Below are 21,140 nucleotides of genomic sequence, written 5' to 3'. Positions count from 1 at the left end.
ACTTACCCCCGCTGCAGAAACACCAATACGCTTCAACTAATCCTCGCTGCAGAAACACAAATACGCATCAACTAACCCCTCATGCAGGAACAACAATACGCTTCAACCAACCCCTGCTGCAGAAACACCAATACGCATCAACTTACCCCCGCTGCAGAAACACCAATACGCTTCAATTAACCCCCGCTGCAGAAACAGCAATACGCATCAACTAATCCCCGTTGCAGAAACAGTAATACGCATCAACTAATCCCTGCTGCAGAAACACAAATACGCATCAACTAACCCTCGCTGCAGAAACAGCAATAAGCATCAACTAATTCCTGCTGCAGAAACACCAATAAGCATCAACTAATCCCCGCTGCAGAAACACCAATAAGCATCAACTAATCCCCGCTGCAGAAACACCAATACGCATCAACTTACCCCCGCTGCAGAAACACAAATACGCATCAACTAACCCCCGCTGCAGAAACGCCAATACGCATCAACTAACCCCCGCTGCAGAAACAGCAATACGCATCAACTAATCCCCGTTGCAGAAACAGTATTACGCATCAACTTATCCCTGCTGCAGAAACACAAATACGCATCAACTAAACCTCGCTGCAGAAACAGCAATACGCATTAACTAACCCCTGCTGCAGAAACACCAATAAGCATCAACTAATTCCTGCTGCAGAAACACCAATAAGCATCAACTAATCCCCGCTGCAGAAACACAAATACGCATCAACTAACCCCCGCCGCAGAAACACCAATACGCATCAACTTACCCCCGCTGCAGAAACAGCAATACGCATCAACTAATCCCCGTTGCAGAAACAGTAATACGCATCAACTAATCCCTGCTGAAGAAACACAAATACGCATCAACTAACCCTCGCTGCAGAAACAGCAATACGCTTTAACTAACCCCTGCTGCAGAAACACCAATAAGCATCAACTTATTCCTGCTCCAGAAACACCAATAAGCATCAACTAATCCCCGCTGCAGAAACACCAATAAGCATCAACTAATCCCCGCTGCAGAAACACCAATACGCATCAACTTACCCCTCATGCAGAAACACCAGTACGCTTCAACTTATCCCCGCTGCAGAAACACAAATAAGCATCAACTAACCCCTGCTGCAGAAACACCAATAAGCATCTACTAATCCCCGCTCCAGAAACACCAATACGCATCAACTTACCCCCGCTGCAGAAACACCAATACGCTTCAACTAATCCTCGCTGCAGAAACACAAATACGCATTAACTAACCCCCGTTGCAGAAACACCCATACGCATCAACTAACCCCCGCTGCAGAAACAGCAATACGCATCAACTAATCCCCGCTGCAGAAACAGTAATACGCATAAACTAATCCCCGCTGCAGAAACACAAATACGCATCAACTAAACCCTGATGCAGAAACAGCAATACGCATCAACTAGTCCCCGCTGCAGAAACAGTAATACGCATCAACTAATCCCTGCTGCAGAAACAGCAATACGCATCAACTTATCCCCGCTGCATAAACATCGACATGCATTAAGATTGATCACAACAAGATACAGAAGTTTTCAGTACATGTCGGTACATGATGAGTTAATTCAGAGTCCATAAAAGGACACACACTGAATAGTCCGAATTATTCCCAAACATACAGGGTGATAATTTGTACATAAAAAAATAAACACGACTACATGGTTGCTGGTTCATTGCCATTATATTAAACAGTGGGCAGAACACTCAAACATATTCACACGCCTTTTTGAAGCGTCTTCACTGAGTGAAACTGTCATCTGTAACATCGATTATTGTAAGAATGACAATATTAAAGAGGTCATTACCCTGGTGTGTTTCCATATCCTAAAATATCATACCTTAGGAATAACGAATATTTGTTATGCTCGCCTAGGCTTGCATAATACAAATTTTATTCCTGGTATATATTTATGATACGGTAACACACTCAGCTAATAATCTATATTTCTCATACTATGGCTAGGTTTCTCGGCAGGATAAAGCCATCGGATTAACACCGTATCCAATGGGACCATATACAGATACATATGCAAGTATATAAGGTCAGCGTACCTTCAGCGTTTACAAACTTATCTATCGGGGATAGAGACAGAGACTAGAGGCGATCTTGACAAAATTCTGGGATAATTGTTATCAGCATCAAAATAAGAGTTTAGGATACCGAAAATAAGTGTCTAACAGGGACGTGGTTGAGGCATGTTATAAGTTTTGGCAACTTTTGCGATATATATTGCGAAACTATTTAGCGAGGACACTATCCGAGAGGGATCAGTTTCCATATATGTACTTTTTGACCGATGCGAGTGCGGCCGTTTATCCGAATTTTAAACTGTTGTATTTGACCGAAATTCCTTGCGTCACTGTATTGACATCTGACTGAATTCCGTAACACTATGACAGACCAGGCAAACAAACGTGACGTCTTACAGACTTGAGTAGCCCCTGCTTGATCAATCGATGGAGTACCATGAACGGCAAGTGAAAATAATATGTGTAGGCAATTGTCTTTTGGACTATATGTATATGTAGTAAGCAAATAGGTTTTCCGACTGACAAATCACTGAGATGGAAAAGTTAGAATGCTTAGGCACCGTTTGAGAGAGATGAGTAAAGGTTTGTCGACAAAAGAATTTACGAATGACAGTATATGATGAATAGGTTATCAGAGTCTTGAGATTGTAAATATCCTGTTTTAGGAATAAACACTATGTATTTAAATTGCCTAGACTCGCAAATGCTTGATAAAGGTACTAGCATATGTACGTAACGTCAATCAAATGCTTGATAAAGGTACTAACATCTGTACGTAACGTCAATCAATTGGAATGTATGACGAATCAAAATGTTTGACCTTCGCTGGATGTATCAAATGTCTGTGTGACCTATACAGATTTGTATAAAACAAAAACTTACCCAATCGCTTGACATGACACACCACGCGGCTGAGGGGAATACCCAGTACCTGAGCTACACTTTTCTGTAAAATTGATAATTAGGATTGAAATATGTATCAATAACGGTTACAATAACTGATACATGTGCTATGATCAATAATATTTAACTTAAGATGCCAAAACTATACACTGATATTTAACAGCAACAACAATAATATGTACTTTTATACAGCACACACTCTACACAGGAGTCTCAGTATGAGTATTACCTAAGTCAATGGATCAGCGAAGAAACATTTTGCATTCTCAGCTCCATGGGGAGTATACAACCCAAACTTGGCACAATAAATACGACCACAGATTTGGATATTATTCATACAACTCAGGTCTGCCGGCTAGTATAGCTGAGTCTTATATCTGAATGCCATAACAGTACAATATTATGACAAGTGAAGATCAAGAAGATAGCGGGATCGGGTGGTCAGGGTCGCAGAGTTGTTGATCCATGTCATCGTATCCCAATTGCGTAGATCGATGTTCATGATGTCAATCACTGGCGTTCTGGTCCAGACTTGGTTATTTACAGACCGCCGCCACGTCGCTTGGATACTGCTGTGTGCGGCGGCGTTAAACAACAAACAATCAAACAAACAATTACATATTGCTCTGTGGACACATACTTGACACAAACAACGTTGGTCCACATAGACAATGTAATGAAACACAATAATCAAAGAAGACACAAATATACTATACCTGTGCCATGGAAGGGTTTTGTGACGTGCAGTAGACGTCCACCTCGCTATGTTCTGCTCTTGGCTTGACCAGAACACCATGACTCTCCATGTAGAAGTGTTCACGGGGGTCGATGTCAAGGTGACCCTCAATGAACACATCAGATGCAGCGAACCCGGCGTCAACGTCACCGAAGACGATGGCTGGCGTGGCTGGTTCCTCAGTGTAGAACGCCTTCTCCCGAATGGCGTCCTGGAATACCAGGTGTTGTTAGGAGACAGATGATGGCTTGATATGTGTTAAAGTACTTGGAAGAATGATTGCAGAACATGTAACTTACAGATATCGATGTACCAAGAGTTTAACAATATTGAAAATTAATACGGTCGAGTCCACCTTCGACGTTTTAAGTCAAGCAAGTTAATCTTCAGAGTGCAATAGTTCTGTCGTCAACGGGCTGTTCGTACAACAGTACCAAGGTCGGGGGTTCGATCTCCGGCCGAGTCATACCAAACGGTTTAAGGTACTACTTGTTGTTACCCTGGTGGCGCTCGGCATTAAGGGGTTTAAACAGGGACTATTCGGCTCGGAGTCAGTATACTGTGTCTGAATCTGTGTCATGTTGAACTGCGGCATGGTATCTCAGTGGGCTGGCATGATAAAATATAACAGTTTATAACTTGTATGGCTATGGATAACAGAATTCACCGAGCGCGATGGGTTTGATGGGTACGTTTATCTTACGTCACTTTAGCCTGCTATGTAGCTGTCAGTGTTCAGTCTCACACGTAAACGTCTACTGTTAGATTTCTTGTCGATATACTGTAGATAAGGGAAATATTTTGCATATTTTAATTCCACTTATATTTAGTTTCTAATTACATCAGATTTTTTCTCTCTATCTATGGAAGATATTGGACCAATATTTAGAGTATTTTGGAAAACACAACTGAGTTCCGAAACATTTAAAAAATGCTGATATAAATTCACACCAAAACACACACACACACACACACACACACACACACACACACACACAGAGTTATAGTCATATTAGTGCAACAATCTTGAATCCGACGTTCATCCCCCTTTCATGTCACCTCCACGACCAGTAATTCTGTATGTGGGTCCATAAGCCATTTCACCTCACCTTACAACGGGATGATTAACGGCGGAGTTCGTTCGAGAAAATTGGCAGTCCTAGCTGTTGGAATCAAGTAGGCCTGATACCGTTTTGTTTTACTTCTTACTCATTATACCATGCCTTTCACTCAAACAGTTAATGATCCCCTTGTCTCAATGTCACACAGGGAACCAATAACAACGTTCATATCGACACTGGAATTGGGTTCTCTACCACGAAGCACAGTTCTCCTTAAGACACCCAAAACCAATTGCTGTGCACCACGGCACAGACGTAGTACCTCAAAAGTAAGAACGGCAGGTAGATCCTCGTATGTCACTGTCACATGTCTGGCTGCTTCCAGCGCCACCTGGCGATCTTCAGCAAGCACAAGGCCGATAACCTGGCCACAACACCTGACCTGAAAAATTACTCAAATGATATTAATGAAGACATCTCTACGAATGATATGCATCATTATTCCACTTCAGGACACTAAATGTATTTTTTTATGCCTCAAAGTGAGATTGACCAATCAGAGAGCAGAACAACTAACCCCATATGATCCCGTATACCGTCAGTAAAAATCCAAGATGGTTGTTTCTGACCTAATATGAGACCGAGACTAATATCAGTAACAGCCATTTTGGATTTTCTAATACCCACCTCACATATTTCACATGAAAATTCTGGAATAGAAGTTCGTTATTCGACACTGTTTGTGTTTTAATATCATTTATTCTGATGTGCAAGGACATTATCATTTTTTCTAGATCACGTTCGTGACTTTATTGATAAAGATTATACTTGTAATTAGCAAGGTTTTGCCTCTAAGGTTTAAAGAGTAGTCTCCCTTTGACCCTTAACGTCAACTGTTGTAAGTGTCAAGTTTTCATTTTAACATGACATGTGCGATATGGATACCAGATGTAAACTTTTCGGCATAATAAATTCGTAATGGTGTCTTTAGTTGTCGTATGCGGTTAGCAGAAAAATATTGGGCGAGGCGTCAGCTAATATGACACCGTATACGGCAACTAAAAACACCATAACAAATAATATATCTACATTCTATTCCTGAATAAGGGTCCATTTGAGTATTGATATTATCATCCGAGGGAGTGGGTGAGTTGCACATGCCTTACTAACCGACGTTTTATTTGACCTTGACCACTGTCTTCCTCTACTCTATAGAAATGAATGTGGTGAAAATCTTATTTGTATTTGTCAATAATGACAATTGCCTAGGAACTGTACCATCCTCATAAATGAATAATCATAGTCAGTTGTGAATTAATGATAACACTTAAGATAACTTTTCGTAACTAACCTCTGTTTCAGCAAATACGTGTTCGCCCTGAATAGCACAGCCCCAAATGTTGTTCCCTGGCACATCCTGGTGATCCACATATCCTGTTACCCCTGGTAACGCAATAGCTTCTGTTACGTCCACTTCTACGATTCGAGCGTGTGGTCGCGTGCTCAGCACAAGTCCAGCATACAATTCACCTACAAGGTATGCACACATTTGTACCATACATTAGAATGAGTGACGTTTACCACTTTGGTGAAACCCAAGAACACTGGCATGGTACTGACAAACACAGAAACATAGTGAAGGGGAATCGGGGTTCGAACCCATGAACATAGGTTTCTGGCGTACCCAAGGGACGCAACTCAGCACACCTCGCGCATCATCAAATGATATGGCTTCATGGTTCGACATATGCATTATTCTGTATCTGGCCCGTTTCACTTAGCAAGCGTAGAACCGCGATCGCTTTGTGAAATTAAGATCAAGAACGTAAAATGTGTTGCCATAGCTACCTTCAGATCGCGGCATGTCATCCAGGTACACAGCCTCCCCACACGTCATCTGTAACGCACTGGAGTGTGGGATAGATCGACGCATGTCATCTTCCGGTGGCTGATCAGGACCGACATTGTCAAACACTCGGGTACTCTCGTAGTCGACAGTAGATAGGGCAGAGGGAGCATTGGGGGCAGTCTTCAGAGAAAAGAAACAATATGATCATGTAAATGGTACTCTGGGAAGGGATAGCTCTCGGTACCGTTAAGAGAGAGGTTCCAGAACAGAAGCATATTTCAGTTGGACCCCGATACATCACGCAATAGGCCCACGTTAATTTACGAATAGGACACACATACACCATTACTGGTCGTGGAGGTGACATGAAAGGGGGTTTAACGTCGGATTCAAGATTATTGCACTAATATGACGACGTGCATGTATGTGTGTGTGTGTGTGTGTGTGTGTGTGTGTGTGTGTGTGTGTGTGTGTGTGTGTTTGTACTTGTTTTATGGTTTTATAGTGCTTGTCCACTGAGATACCATGCCGCAGAGTAACATGGACACCCCACTCAGAGTTCCCTTAATACCGAACGACAGGCAGGGTAACAACAAGTACCACATCATTTTAAGCGTCGGTTAGAATGACGCAGCCGGGGAACCACCGACCTACCACTCTCTACTATCCACAAGACCACGGAGACGGTCTGGTTGTGAGAGGCAACTAAATTGAATGTGGTGGTCAGGATCTGATTGCCTGTCATGTTGCTGCCTCATTGTCAAGAGTAATTGTTCAGGTTTTCAGACACTGCTTTGCCTGGTCAATTGTGCTGACAAATGCATTAATTCACTCACTCTCACTCATGTCACTTTTAGACTACCTTTCCACTGACGGCCTCTTCTACAGCAAACATGAATTTGAAAACTTGGGCCACAGCGACATGCTTGGCGTCGGCAGTGATGGCCGTCTTGTTGTCGAGGAGTTTGCCAAGGGAGGTAAGAACGGTTGGCACCAGCGATAGGGACCAACTCCTGATAAAGACAGACGCGCAAGTCAGATTAGCAACATGAAAATAATACTGATGTCAGATGCCAGGTGGATTTTATATATTCCCGTCAGATATGGACACAATCATCGACGTCAGATATGTTTATCAATGACGTCAGTTACATTTATCAGTGAAGTAAGAAACATTTATCATCGACGTCAGAAACATTTATCATCGACGTCAGAAACATTCATTTATCATCGACGTCAGAAACATTCATCACCTAAGTTACATAACATGTACGTCGCAGGAAAATATCAATAGGAGGCAGATATTCTTTACATCAATATAGTCAGATAAATGGCAAAAGTTCAGTGACGTTCCAGTTATAGACCAAAGATCCGTTCCAACACTTAGAGACTTCAGTTACAAATATCTCCTCATAGTCCCTACAACCGCATGTTCATGCTGGTCCACTGTAGATCTCTATGAGAAGGATCGCTGGGGCTTTATAATGACATCACTTCTTATACTCACTTCCCTGCCATTTCCTGCTGAAGATCCTGAATTTTCATAACCGGCTTGAAACAATGCCCACCAAAAGTGAAATATATATCGTCAATCACATCACTTCCTGGTTGAAATGATATCCCCGCAACGGCATTAACATATGACGTGTCAAACCCTTGCCGTACTTGCTGCTTGTAGAACATCACGTGGTCACCCTGTCATCACAAACATCATCAAATTAGGACGACCCGCGATTATGCTAAACGTAACAGCGTTATCACTTCCCCCCCCCCCCCCCCCCCCCCCCCCCCCCCGCCATGGAGCACAATATTGTTTGTAAATAAAGTAGTGAATGGAAACACTAAAAAAGTTCCATAAATCCTTGCTAATATATAGGCACTAGGGTCGTTTCATGTCCCTTCTCTGGAAAACATAATTTATGGCACCAATTCTCGAACTCACTCTTGATCAGTATCTCTTTGATAAGCTAACTTCAAAAGTTTCTGTGGACACTTGTCCTCATTGCAGACACTATGCGCAAAGTTGAAGCATGGCGCAAGGACAATACAAAGTAACTTACGACACCAATTTTCGAACAATTCAGTCTTGACAAGTATCTCTTATATAAGAACGTAAACTTTCATTCATGTAATTTAAGGATTTTCTGTGAAAACCTGTCCCATTTCAGACAATGTGCACTTAGTTGAAAAGCAGGGAGCAAAGACCATAAATGAAGTTAGGACATCAATTTTCGAACTCATTTAAGATCATGGCCAGTAATATCAGTGCGTTTAAATGTCATTTCTACTAATTTAATAGTTTTTGAGAAAATTGACCTCTTTGAGAAGCGGACGGACGGTCTCATTTCCTACATCCCCCGCCCCACTCCGTGGCGAGCGATAATATGTAAGCAAAACCATCATCACTACATGAACACGCACCTGTTTTGTGAAGGGCAAGGTGACATAGACGAGGACGTCAGTGGGGTCAAGGCCATTTAAAGGCGGCGTAAACTTCATCACCTCACGGTAAGGGAGAGTGCGTTCACCTTTGACTGGGAAAGAAGATACAGTTGTCATTCCATGCAATCTCATCTAAACATAAATGCATTTTACATTGGACACAAAATAAACCCAACCTCTGCTTGTTGAAGAATGTTATAGTGAGTGAGTATGGTTTTGCGCCGCTTTTAGCAATATTCCAGCAATATCACGGCGGGGGACACCAGAAATGGGCTCACACATTGTACCAATGTCGGGAATCGAACCCGGGTCTTCGGCGTGACGAACGAACGCTTTAACCACTAGGCTACCCGACCGCCCCGAAGAATGTTATAGCATAGCTTTGGATGACAACAGATTAATCCAATAGCACATAGAACGCTGAAGTGCTAAATCACACTATAGCCACCTTCGCCCAAGGCAGTATTATTCGAGGCTGACATTCACACACGGGAACGTGCAAATAAAGTAAACCAGAGTTGTGTAGATGCGTGTGTAATGTACCAAGAAGTTGAACTTACCGGCGTTGTTGACGTGCAGCATGGCGTCCATTGCCAGGAAGACCGGTTGAAGATCCGAAACTGTGGCCGAGTTTAGAAGATTGCCCCCAACACTCTGCAGCGATAGTTGACATATTATTATATCATACATGTTTATGCCGCAGGTGTCCAGGTACTAGTGTCTGTTCAAATGAGGTTTTATTTGTTCCCCGACCAGATGATCCGTTTGCATTCTAGTTATCATTCTGAATTCCCTGGAGTGTATACAACCCAAGCTGGTGGTTGAAGATCCCAAACTAGCCGGGATGAGAAGATTACATCCAACACTTTGCAGCGACAGTTGACGTATAAAGTAGTTTCATTACTAACCAACACAGACAAATGATAATTCTTCTACTTATAATTTCCTATTAACATCCCAAGTAAGGGGAAACTTTGTATCTCGAGCTATCAGGTTTCTAATTTTAAAGCACATGAACTACGTAATTGGTATCTTTGTTATGAAACATAAAGAAAAAACAAACAGGCAAAGTGTGGTATTTTTCCGACTTTTTTGTTGACAAATAAGGCAGTGACTACCCACCGCCACGTTTCTGACTTGTCCTGCGGCCACCCAGCGGAGAGCATCCCCCAGAACCCTCACAGACCGGGTCTTCCAGCCTGCAAGACACGCGTAGTAACGATGTAACAGCTGCTGGTCTTTAGATAAATGGCCTCCTCTATAAAACCTTTGTAGCCCCTAATGATGTGACCTCCTATATGATCCCTGGTGAAAAGGCCTCCTAATCTGTACCTGGTGACAAGACCTACTATTAAATTACAAATAGTGACATGGCCTCCTATATACTCCCTGTTGACATGACCTCCTATATGATGGCCTCCTGTCTATACCATTAACACTACTATAACAACCTGACATTATATCACGGGTAAATGGATCTTTCTATATCATTAACACTACTATAACAACCTGACATTAGCAGGGGTCAATTGGTCTTTCTATATCATTAACAGTACTATAACTACCCGGTATTATCGCACTAATAAGAGAATGTTTCCTTGTTGACCTTACTTTCATCTCAACCGACTGGTAAATGAATAACATGCGTGAGAGTAAGTTACCTCACCTGGCAGCTAAATACCTCCGAGTGAGATATGCCTGACCTGGCAACTGTCTGAAGATATCCAAGTGAGATTTACATCACCTGGCAGCTAAATACCTCCGAGTGAGATTTATCTGACCTGGCAACTGTCTGAAGACCTCCAAGTGAGATTTACCTCACCTGGCAGCTAAATACATCCGACACAGATTTACATCACGATGCAGCTGTCTGGAGACAGCAGGTGCGTGAATACCTCCGAGTGAGAGTAACCTCACCTGGCAAGTGCGTGAATATCTCCGGTTGAGAGTTACGTCACCTGGCAGATGCTTGAATACCTCCGAGGGAGAGTTGCCTCACCTGGCAGGTGCGAGACGAGTCCCGGAAGTCTGGTCCTGAGTTCCTCCAATGTGATGCCGCCCCCCACGACCAGATGGTCATCCTCCACCGTCAGTCTGGTCAACTCGGGGATGTGACTGGTGGACAACAGGGTCTGGGGCAGCTTGTGTTTCAGCTTCAAGTCGAGAACTGAGGAATGAAACAGGCTCTGAATGAATAGATTTCCCAATGATATAATGGACTCTTGATTTGCAAACTTGGCATATGGAGCTTATTAACTTCGGGTTAATAATCGAGGTTGGACAAGCTAATCCAGTGATTGACATCATGAGAATCGATCCACGCAATTTGGATGACATGTATCAATCAAGTCAGCGAGCCTGACCACCCGATCACGTTAGTCGCCTCTTACGACAAGCACAGTCACCTTTTACGGCAACGTTTACGGTTGCTGAAGACCTATTCTAACCCGGTTCTTCACGGGTCGGACCTTATATTAAACTTACATATAGTTGTGCCCCCAGAGATCAGTCTTGATGTGGGATTATCAGCAAGAAGCTGAAGCAGATGAGGCAGGTCACGAGGTCGGATCCACGTGACACCCTCGTGCTCGAATGTCACTGTCAGCTCCTTTTCTTCTTTCACCTGTAGTGATGTTATAAAACGATAATGCTTTAAAAATCAATATACAAAATTATATAAATGATCTTAATGTTGATGTGAGTGAGAAATATGAATCTAATGTCAATGTCGGTGCATGCTAGGTCAGTATGGGATAAAATCCCAACGTCACGCAGGACGTGAACATTAGGAATAATATTCGGGCCGAATGACCAGTGTATCCTGGTGCGGTTAAGGGACGTAACTATGCACAACATATGACATTCCGTAATATGACTTATTCTAGTCGACTTGTCGTTTTCCCCATTAAGAGTTCTGTGTTACAAGTAGTTTTGCTCTGTAGCTCACCTGAATAGGCTGGAATATTTGCTACATTTGATTATGAAGGCCATGATATAATGGAAATTAAGAACATGCAAAACTAGGTTTCAGGCATTAAATCAACATGTACACTAAATCTACTGACACAATAGTAATTGGCTGAACAGAGCAAAAATGACATTTGAAAATAGCTTTTTGGGAATTTAGGTCGGAATTCGTAAAACTCTTTTCAGTGACGCCCTTGTTGGGACAATATACAGAAAATTGCAGTTTCATAATGCCAGAGGTTTAAGAAGTTAATACAATGTCGGTACATGTATATATATGTAAAGCGTGCAATAGGACGACCAAGGGCCTTGATAAAGTTGCATATCAAATTTCATTATGATATAGCTTGTCATCGATTGTTACAATTTGGCTTCTCGGGTGGCCATATATAAAATCGCATCAGAATTATTTGAACAATATTTAGAGGACAATTACAGTGGTCATTCAAATTTCTCATGTTGTTTCAGAAAATGTTTACGACGGAGAGCTTTACGGGTGGATGCAGGGACATACGGCGGACAAGATGCCACGACACAAGTACACTTCACGTGCTACAGCTGTAATGATTACCGACCAGGAGCTGCGGAGGAAAGATGACATCCTGGGAGGGAGATGGAGGGGAAAACCTGCATCCTTCATCCTTGCACTGAAAAAACATACAGTTTAACAACCACATACAGGTATGGTCTATAACGACGTAGTTCATTCTTCCAACTTCAGAACCAAGCATAAATTCCTACACATCTATTGGAAAAGGTAGGTTTATTATCCGATTACATATCGTGCTTATAAAACTCTAGTGACGTCATACTATTGTTTAAAAATGAGCATTCTTTTCGTAGAATACCCTCTCGGGAAATATTTCTACAGAATATCCCTCTGTCACATAGATATTCTATAGAAGTCCCTCTGCCTCAATGATATTATATATGGGAGTTCCTCTGATGCAGGGATATTCCATAAAAGTCCTTTGGTTCCATGGATATTCTATAGAAGTCTCTCTGTCCCAGGGATTTTCTAAATAAAAGCCCGTCGGTCCCAATGATATTCCATAGAAGTCCCTTGTCCCAGGGATATTATATAGCAGTCCCTCTGTTCCAGGTATATTTGATAGAAGTCCCTCGTTCCCAGGGATAATCCCTGAAAGTCCCTCAGTCACAGGGATATTCTATAGAAGTCCCTCTGTCCCAGGGATATTCTATAGAAGTCCCTCTGTTCCAGGTATATTCTATAGAAGTCCCTCGTTCTCAGGGATATTCCATAAAAGTCCCTCTGTCCCAGGTATATTCTATAGAAGTCCCTCGTTCTCAGGTATATTCCATAAAAGTCCCTCTGTTCCAGGTATATTCTATAGAAGTCCCTCGTTCTCAGGGATATTCCATAAAAGTCCCTCTGTTCCAGGTATATTCTATAGAAGTCCCTCGTTCTCAGGTATATTCCATAAAAGTCCCTCTGTCCCTGGGATATTCTTTAGAAGTCCCTCGTTCCCAGGGATATCTTATAAAGACCCTCCCTCTGTCTCAGGGATATTCTATGTACGTCCCTCAGTCACATGGATATTCTATGTTATCTTTTCATTAATTCATGTACACATTTCTAATTTACACTGTAGGTTTTGATGTATTCTTCCTTACTCTGTTCGGCTGTTGTTCCTCTGCGTCTTCTGACCTACATATACACGTTGAACTGTCGCCTTGGCAACACGTGTTCTGTAGGAACAACAAAAAGTACACTGTATTTCATTTAGCATTAGAATTACAGGACATAGTATTTTCATAAAAGTTTAGCATAGGTTTGTGCCCTGTATTTCAAGTTATACGAGGAGACATGGGGGGCCCATTCATCGAAGGCGCCTCTATTCGATGTGCAGGGTTGTTTCCCTTGGATGTACACGAATCCTATGAATCCCAGATTCGCCCTAAACCTTTTTCGGCACAATACCAGTGTTCTACGGTAAACGTCTCACACGCTAATCTGGAACGGGGTGAAATAACTTAAAGACTGTTCACAGCAGCGTTCAAACCCAAGTCACTCACTATATTCTGGTGATAATTTATGATTAAAAAACACAAACACATATCAACATACCTGCGCTGCCTTTGTAAATCCGTCTATGATGGCTCTATACCCAGTACATCGACAGAGATTGCCTAGGTTAAAGTGGGGAAATATGGGTCAATAACATTATGCAAACTTAAATTCTGTAGTATTGAGGAACTCATAAGTGTAATTCATCCTAACAAACATGAATTTATCTCACTTTAGTCCACCGGTGTAAGCTGAATTAGCTCTATCATCCGATAAGAGGTATATGTAGATTTAGAAACTTCTCATGTGTAACTTCGACTTGATAGAAATTAATATATTAACATGAATGACATCCATTTTAAGATATCAGACATCCAAATTTTATGACGGAAGTTTGACACAGAAAACGTTCAAATATCACGGGTTTTTTAAGTATTTATATGGATTTTAATCTTTTAGAGTGGCATTACTTTCAATGACCAAGTAAACGGTTTTTTCCTGTAAAAGTTGAATGGTGTTTGAATAATCAATTAATGTCCTCCAATGGAGGTTGATGAATTCCTTGTCTTCTATGACAAAACTACTGTTCACTTGTAACGATGATGTTCTTCACTTTCAATGGCCAACCAAATGTCTTCAGGTGATTGCTGAATGAGGTACACAGTATCCCAAATTGAATGTCCCGTGAAGTAGGGATGGTATACGTCACATGTGTCAATAGCGTGTTGGCAGAATAAGGGCTGGCATATACCTTCTGTGGCCTTTTACTGAATGACATCTTGCTAGAGTCATGGCTGTCATATGCCTTCTGTGGCCTTTGACTGAATGGCATCATGCTAGAGTCATGGCTGTCACATGCCTTCTATATGGTTAAACGTTATCTGGTCTACTGAATTTCATGTGAAGTATGTTCCTTACCTCGCTGGACTATTGAAGACCATCCAGTCAGTCTGGATTAACAATGGCGCCTCTGGAATATTCATGGAGATCACATTGCTCCGGAGACCAAGAGAACAACAACAAACCTACTATGGCCTACTGTATGACCTGTGAAGGATAATCCCCACCCTGCTTATATTGACTATTGAAAACTATTCTTTTAGGATCAGGATGCCACATACCTTCTATGGCCAACTGGATGTCCTCCTGGGAGGGCCGAGGGATGTTCCTCAACAGTGTGTACATGGACATCACCATGCCAGATGTACAGAATCCACACTGAACCCCGTGAGCCTCGGCGAGACACTCCTGGAATGCAGGGAGGCTTAGAAGTGAAACTCGGGAATGGTTACTTTACAAGTGGTTTATACTAACTGTTCTTGTTTTATGAATTATATCATCCATCACCTACCTGGATCTTGTGCAGTCCCCGCCTCGTGTCGCCAACCCCCTCCACAGTGGTGACCGCCATGTTGTGCAGGGAACACAGCGGCAGTAGACAGGCGTTCACGGCCATGTGTCTGCGGAATAACAAGAAAGGCATAGCTTCATATTGTATTTTGTCTCCAGAATAACAACAGGTCATACCGTTAGATTGTGTGTCTGCAGAATAACAACAGGTCATACCGTTAGATTGTGTGTCTGCAGAATAACGAGAGAGACATGGCATTAGATAGTGTGTCTCCAGAATAACAATAGGACATACCCTTAGATTGTGTGCCTGCAGAATAACGAGAGAGGCATAGCATTAGATTGTGTGTCTGAAGAATAAGTGTCTGCAAAATAACAAGGGATGCTGTGATGAAGCATTGAATGATATTGACTCCGCTATAAGCAGCGAAGTCCGCAATTTGTATGTCAGCAGACATATGAAAATATATACACACACAAAACGTTTCCCAGCCATGGTATGATAAGGAATGTGCGTTTTATAGGATGGAGAGAGAAAGACTTTTAAAGACATTGAGACATTTTAAGGCTGATAAAGATCTACAGAACTTCATTGCAGCCCGCAATATGTACACTGGAAGGGAAAATCGTGTATGTAGAAATGATAAAAAAACAAATGGTTAACTTATCTCAACGATGTCAGGTCCTTTTGGAGGACGTTGAAACACTGTTAATCAACAACACAACATAAATCGCCTATACGTATTGGCACTTTGTACGAGTACTTTAAAAATGTGTTTGATATTTCTGATCAGCAACATATGGTTGATGATGATTAAGATAATAATGTATATGAAGCTGTTCATGTACCTGATGATATATCTACCTCTATCTAGGACTCGCCCATTTCACAAGAAGAAATATATAAAGCAATCTCAGAACTTAAATGTTCAAAATCTGCTGGATTGGATAATATGATCCCATAGTTTTGTAGCTGCTCAAGATATTCTGTTCCCTTATATTGAACTTGTGTTTAATATTATTTTTGATACTGGTAAATTTCCAAGGGATGGTGTTTAGGTGTAATAATCCCTTTGTATAAAAAGGGTGTATCCTCTCCCAATAATTACAGAGGAATAACTCTATTAAGTGCATTCAGTAAACTTTAAACAGTAGTATTAAAAGATAGATTATCATATTGGGCCAGTGCCTATGGCAAGATAGTTGAATCACAAGCAGGTTTTCGTAAGGGGTATAGTACAACAGACAATATATACATACTACAAGCAGTTATTCAACGTTACTTATCAAAAAAGCATGGCAAGATTTTGGCACTATTTGTAGACTTAAGGAAGCTTTTGATCTTGTAAATAGATCTAAATTATGGGGAATCGTATTGCAGTATGGAGTCTCTCCTCAATTTGTGAAGACTTTGCAATATATCTATGAACGTGTCAAGGCCAGTGTCAGATCCAATATCTTTTCGGAGGAATTTAATTGTACTTTTCGTTTAAGACAAGGTTGTGTATTAAGCCCACTGATGTTTTCTATGTTGAACGAGAGATATAGAATTATCATGTTCGCATTGAATACAACTACATCCCGATCTTGTTCAACTTTTTTGTTATTATTTGCTGATGATATCATTTTGGTTTCTGATGGTGTGTATGGACTTTAGCAACGTATTAATACAATAAAATTGTTTGGCGATGAATGTCATTTTTATGTAAATTTAGAAAAAACCAAGGTTGTTGTTTTTAAAAGAGGTGGTATCTTATCAAGGCATGATAAATAATTTTTTGATGCAGTCAAGCTCGATTGTTAAAACTACTATAAATATTTTGGCTTAACATTTACCAGGTCTTTATCATGGCGTAAACATGTAAATGATGCAGCGCTACAAGCAAAGAAAGTGTTATATGGAGTACGTAAATCTTTAGCAAAACTGAAGCCGTTATCCTTTGATATTTTGTTTAAAATATTTGATACCAGAATCACTCCTATAATATTTTAAAGGTCAGAAATATGGGGCTGGAGTCCTGACATTTGTAACGAAAGTGAGAGCGTACATATGATTGCTTGTAAACGAGTTTCAGGAGTTCGAAACACAACATCAAATCATGTTGTGAGAGGTGAATGTGGACGTTATTCGCTGTATGTTTATGCATACAAAAGAGCTGTTAAGTACTGGTGTAATATATATTACTCACGATATGTCAAAAAATGTTATAACATGCAACTTCAGGCACTCCAAAATGGTAAAATTAATTGGGATTAAATAGATAGAAGTATTATTCAGCTAACAGGTTTTGGCCTTGTGTGGGAGCACAAATGTGTGACGAAGAGTAGATTAAAATCATATGAACAAGACTGGCATGCATCTCTTTCGGAGAGCTCAAAATCATATAACTATTCGTTGTATAAGCAAACGTTTGGCCTGGAAATATATATCAGTATGTTAACACAAAAGCAATTTAGACATGCTCAATACATTTGAATAAAGACTACTACCAGTCAAGGGACGAATGACAATAGAGTGTGTGTCTGCAGAATAACAAGAGAGTCACAGTATAAAAGCGTGTGTCTGCAGAATAACAAGAAATAGCTTTAGATTATGTCTCTGCAGAACAACACAAGAGGCAAATATTATACTGTGTGTCTGTGGAATAGAAACAGGTGCATATCGTTATATTTGTTGTGTGCAGAATAACAAGAGGTGCAGAGCATCATATTGGTTAATAACAGAATAACAAAATGACAAGATATGGGTGTCGTTAGATTGCTTGTCAGTGAAATGTACGGGAGATTATTTCGGGAGATTCGCAAGATTATTCCAATGAACCTTGATCCAATTATTTTTGTGATAAAACCTCAACTCATCTGCAGTGTTCTCACCTGATAGTTTTCTCGTCGCTATCATAACGGGACAGCATGACGGTACAAGCTCCACACCGTCCTTCTCCGCATCCTTCCTTGGAACCTGTCAGACGCACTGCCTAACGTCAAGGAATTTACGATCTTTAACATTCCCAAATTTAAAACTATCAAAAGTTTCATGTCGAACTACACGTACGTTAGCATAGACAAAGCTGACCTTGTCTCGCGTAAACACCTTACCCCAACGGATGTATGAGGAAGGATACGTGTCCGTCTGAGGTAGTTGAGGAGGTTGGCCCGGGGGTCGGGGCATGACTCTGTCACCTGGAATGTATAGAGTGGTATTGCGGACTTGCTATAGTCTTGCTGACTTCATATATACTACTCAAAAGAAGTTAAAGAACACCAGATTATTTTATATTACTGTAGTTAATCTGTCATGCTATGACAGATTAACTATGGCAATGAGAAAGAATCAGAGGTTCCTTAACTTCTTTTGAGTAGTATATAATGATTGACGGTGTATTTCATTATACCTACTGCATCCTGATCAATTCAAATGAGTTCGGAATGTATTAACGGGCAATATTATAATTAATAAATCTGTATTAAATCAACTCAAATCAAATCTGCCAACACACAACAATTTACTTTACTTATTTATTAATATTTAATTATGATTTTGATATGTGCAGTAGTTTTGGAGAAGATTTAAATTCAAATCCATTGAGAAGACAACTTGAGATATATTATGGCAGCCTGGACCAGGAATCGGCCAGCTGGGCCCACTTGAACAAAGTGATCTTAGCGCTACGACTATTGTAAGCCTAAAGCATGGGAGCAACGATCATCTTAGCGCTAAGATCGCTTTGTGCAAGTGGGTCCTGCGGGTCAGTGATTGTGACCACCCTGTCTTTTAATGGGCCCCGACGACAGATATGTGCTACATGATTATCCACTGTCGACCGGACGCCGGACCGTGACTCAGAATTAAGCTTTTACTTTGTTTACTATGTCAGGGCTAAATAGCTACGTGCTCCAAAGTTATCCAGTGTATCTGCTATTTTCATCTGCACAGCCAAGTGACTCAGCATGTACCAATTGAACTGTGTGCTAGAGAAGGATAGAGAAATACCGTTCTATTTCTTTGTTATAGGTTATTTTGGCTTTTCCACACTTAGATAAGTCTTGTGTACTGATCGCATCCGGAATGTGTACAATCTGTTGCAAAATAATTCATATTAACATTTGACGGTTTTAAAAAGTACACCGATCAAGAGGGATACCGTTGAAGGTTATAACTCTTTAACTAGTGTCACATGCTAACGCTGAATCATATTCTTCACCTACGCAAAGGGTCACACGAGAATCCCTACAATTGCTACAGCTACTTGTTGACTGACCGAGTTTCACAATTCTTAATACCGAGCTTGTTTACATATACTCCCTGGACGGGTCAAGTTGGGTCTATAGTCTTCCTCACTGACCTATATTCTATGAATACACAAATATTTAATATAAAAAGACGTTTACGAAATAGTTGAAAATTATTGAAAATATTACACATCTTTGTCTGTGATGTTTTAATTCAGTCGTGATTCGTTTTATATTCCGAATTCGTCTTCAACGAATAGTATCTGGTTTTCAACCATGTGATCAATATCTCGTCTGTTGTACTTGTTTATTCCGACATGTCGTGTAGCATCAAAGGGCATTTCATTCGGTATTTATAACTGCAAAGTAATAACACCTGAATCCAAATTTGATCTCAGTGGGCTGTTTAGGATTTCCACAGGGAGCTCCCCACGAGGCCCGGGTCAACAATTAATGCAGAGCTCTTCTGCAGTGATAGGGTTACACAGTTGTTGAAATGACAAATCGAGCAAGATTGTCACCTACCTTCACACCATTAACGAAGAAGATGAGATTGTTCTGCATGACGAGGAGTGGAGGCTGCTGCAGCACAACTTGTAACCGCTGATACAGACAGGTTTTAGGTCAAAGGTCAAGGTTGACCTGGAGTTGCAGGCTGTGGTGAAATAACACAGTGGGCTGATAAGTGATTCACCCCGTCGACGTTGTTCGAGTGTTGGGATTCAATGCTCACTACTCTCAATTCAAGCAGCTTTATGTGTCGCTTCATTGGAGAAGAGAGGCGGTCGGGTAGCCCTTTGGTTAAAGCGTTCGCTCGTCACGCCGAAGACCCGGGTTCGATTCCCGACATGGAAAAATGTGTGAAGCCCATTTCTGGTGTCCCCCGCCGTGATATTGCTGGAATATTGCTAAAAGGGGCGTAAAACCATACTCATTCATTCACTCATTGGAGGAGAGGTGAGGTGAAATGGGGTTTAAAGTCGCGTTCAAGAATATTGCACTTATACAGCGCCGCGCGTGCGTGTGTGCGTTCGTGTGTGTGTGACTGCTTGTACTTGTACGGACTTTGTCGGTTTGACAGTGCTAAGCCCAACGAGTTACCATGCAACAGTTTGACATGGACACCCCTCTCAGAAACAGTATGCAGACTCCGAGCCGACCAGTCCCTATTCGAATCCAGGCTGATGCAGATCTTACCGACATTTACCATTAGGGTGAAACCCACGATCTTGGGTATGGTGCTGACAAAACAAAGACCAGGACGAATATGGGATTCGAACTTTCATAGTATGGGATTCTGGCACGCCTAAGGGATAAAAGTCACATCGAACTTTGACGCTTCAGACGACTGCGTCCCAAATGTGCACACAATTAGTATACGTAACACATGAGTTCTTTTGTGAAAAATATTGTCCATATGTAGAAATACAGGTTATTCTTGAAGGTATGCCAAGTATGTGCTGGCCTGAGGTTTATTTCACCGAGTCCGACATCTGCAAGAAGTATGA

At 41.3% G+C, this 21,140-nt stretch overlaps 1 protein-coding gene across 1 annotated transcript in view; it reads right to left on the bottom strand.

Moving 5' to 3' along the window:
* LOC124123849 (xanthine dehydrogenase/oxidase-like) overlaps positions 1 to 20,359 on the bottom strand; it is a 40,829-nt gene extending 20,470 nt beyond the window's left edge. The window contains exons 1-20 of the mRNA XM_048402979.1: positions 20,158 to 20,359; positions 18,525 to 18,582; positions 18,277 to 18,373; positions 15,404 to 15,512; positions 15,174 to 15,300; positions 14,113 to 14,174; positions 13,659 to 13,733; positions 12,599 to 12,670; positions 11,541 to 11,679; positions 11,056 to 11,223; positions 10,179 to 10,255; positions 9,617 to 9,710; positions 9,036 to 9,148; positions 8,122 to 8,309; positions 7,477 to 7,627; positions 6,614 to 6,794; positions 6,117 to 6,295; positions 5,088 to 5,207; positions 3,685 to 3,915; positions 2,948 to 3,011 (exon numbers count right to left, since the gene is read on the bottom strand). Coding sequence (XP_048258936.1) covers positions 2,948 to 3,011; positions 3,685 to 3,915; positions 5,088 to 5,207; positions 6,117 to 6,295; positions 6,614 to 6,794; positions 7,477 to 7,627; positions 8,122 to 8,309; positions 9,036 to 9,148; positions 9,617 to 9,710; positions 10,179 to 10,255; positions 11,056 to 11,223; positions 11,541 to 11,679; positions 12,599 to 12,670; positions 13,659 to 13,733; positions 14,113 to 14,174; positions 15,174 to 15,300; positions 15,404 to 15,512; positions 18,277 to 18,373; positions 18,525 to 18,582; positions 20,158 to 20,196 — 2,344 coding nt within the window. The 5' untranslated portion in view covers positions 20,197 to 20,359. The remainder of the gene's footprint in view (positions 1 to 2,947; positions 3,012 to 3,684; positions 3,916 to 5,087; positions 5,208 to 6,116; positions 6,296 to 6,613; positions 6,795 to 7,476; positions 7,628 to 8,121; positions 8,310 to 9,035; positions 9,149 to 9,616; positions 9,711 to 10,178; positions 10,256 to 11,055; positions 11,224 to 11,540; positions 11,680 to 12,598; positions 12,671 to 13,658; positions 13,734 to 14,112; positions 14,175 to 15,173; positions 15,301 to 15,403; positions 15,513 to 18,276; positions 18,374 to 18,524; positions 18,583 to 20,157) is intronic.
* Between the last annotated feature and the right edge of the window lie 781 nt (positions 20,360 to 21,140).

This window comes from Haliotis rufescens, unplaced genomic scaffold (genome assembly GCF_023055435.1).
Source record: "Haliotis rufescens isolate VD_foot unplaced genomic scaffold, xgHalRufe1.0.p SCAF_3, whole genome shotgun sequence".
NCBI lineage: Eukaryota > Metazoa > Mollusca > Gastropoda > Lepetellida > Haliotidae > Haliotis > Haliotis rufescens.
Note: the sequence above shows the minus strand (reverse complement) of the source record. Positions and strands in the feature narration are given on the sequence as shown.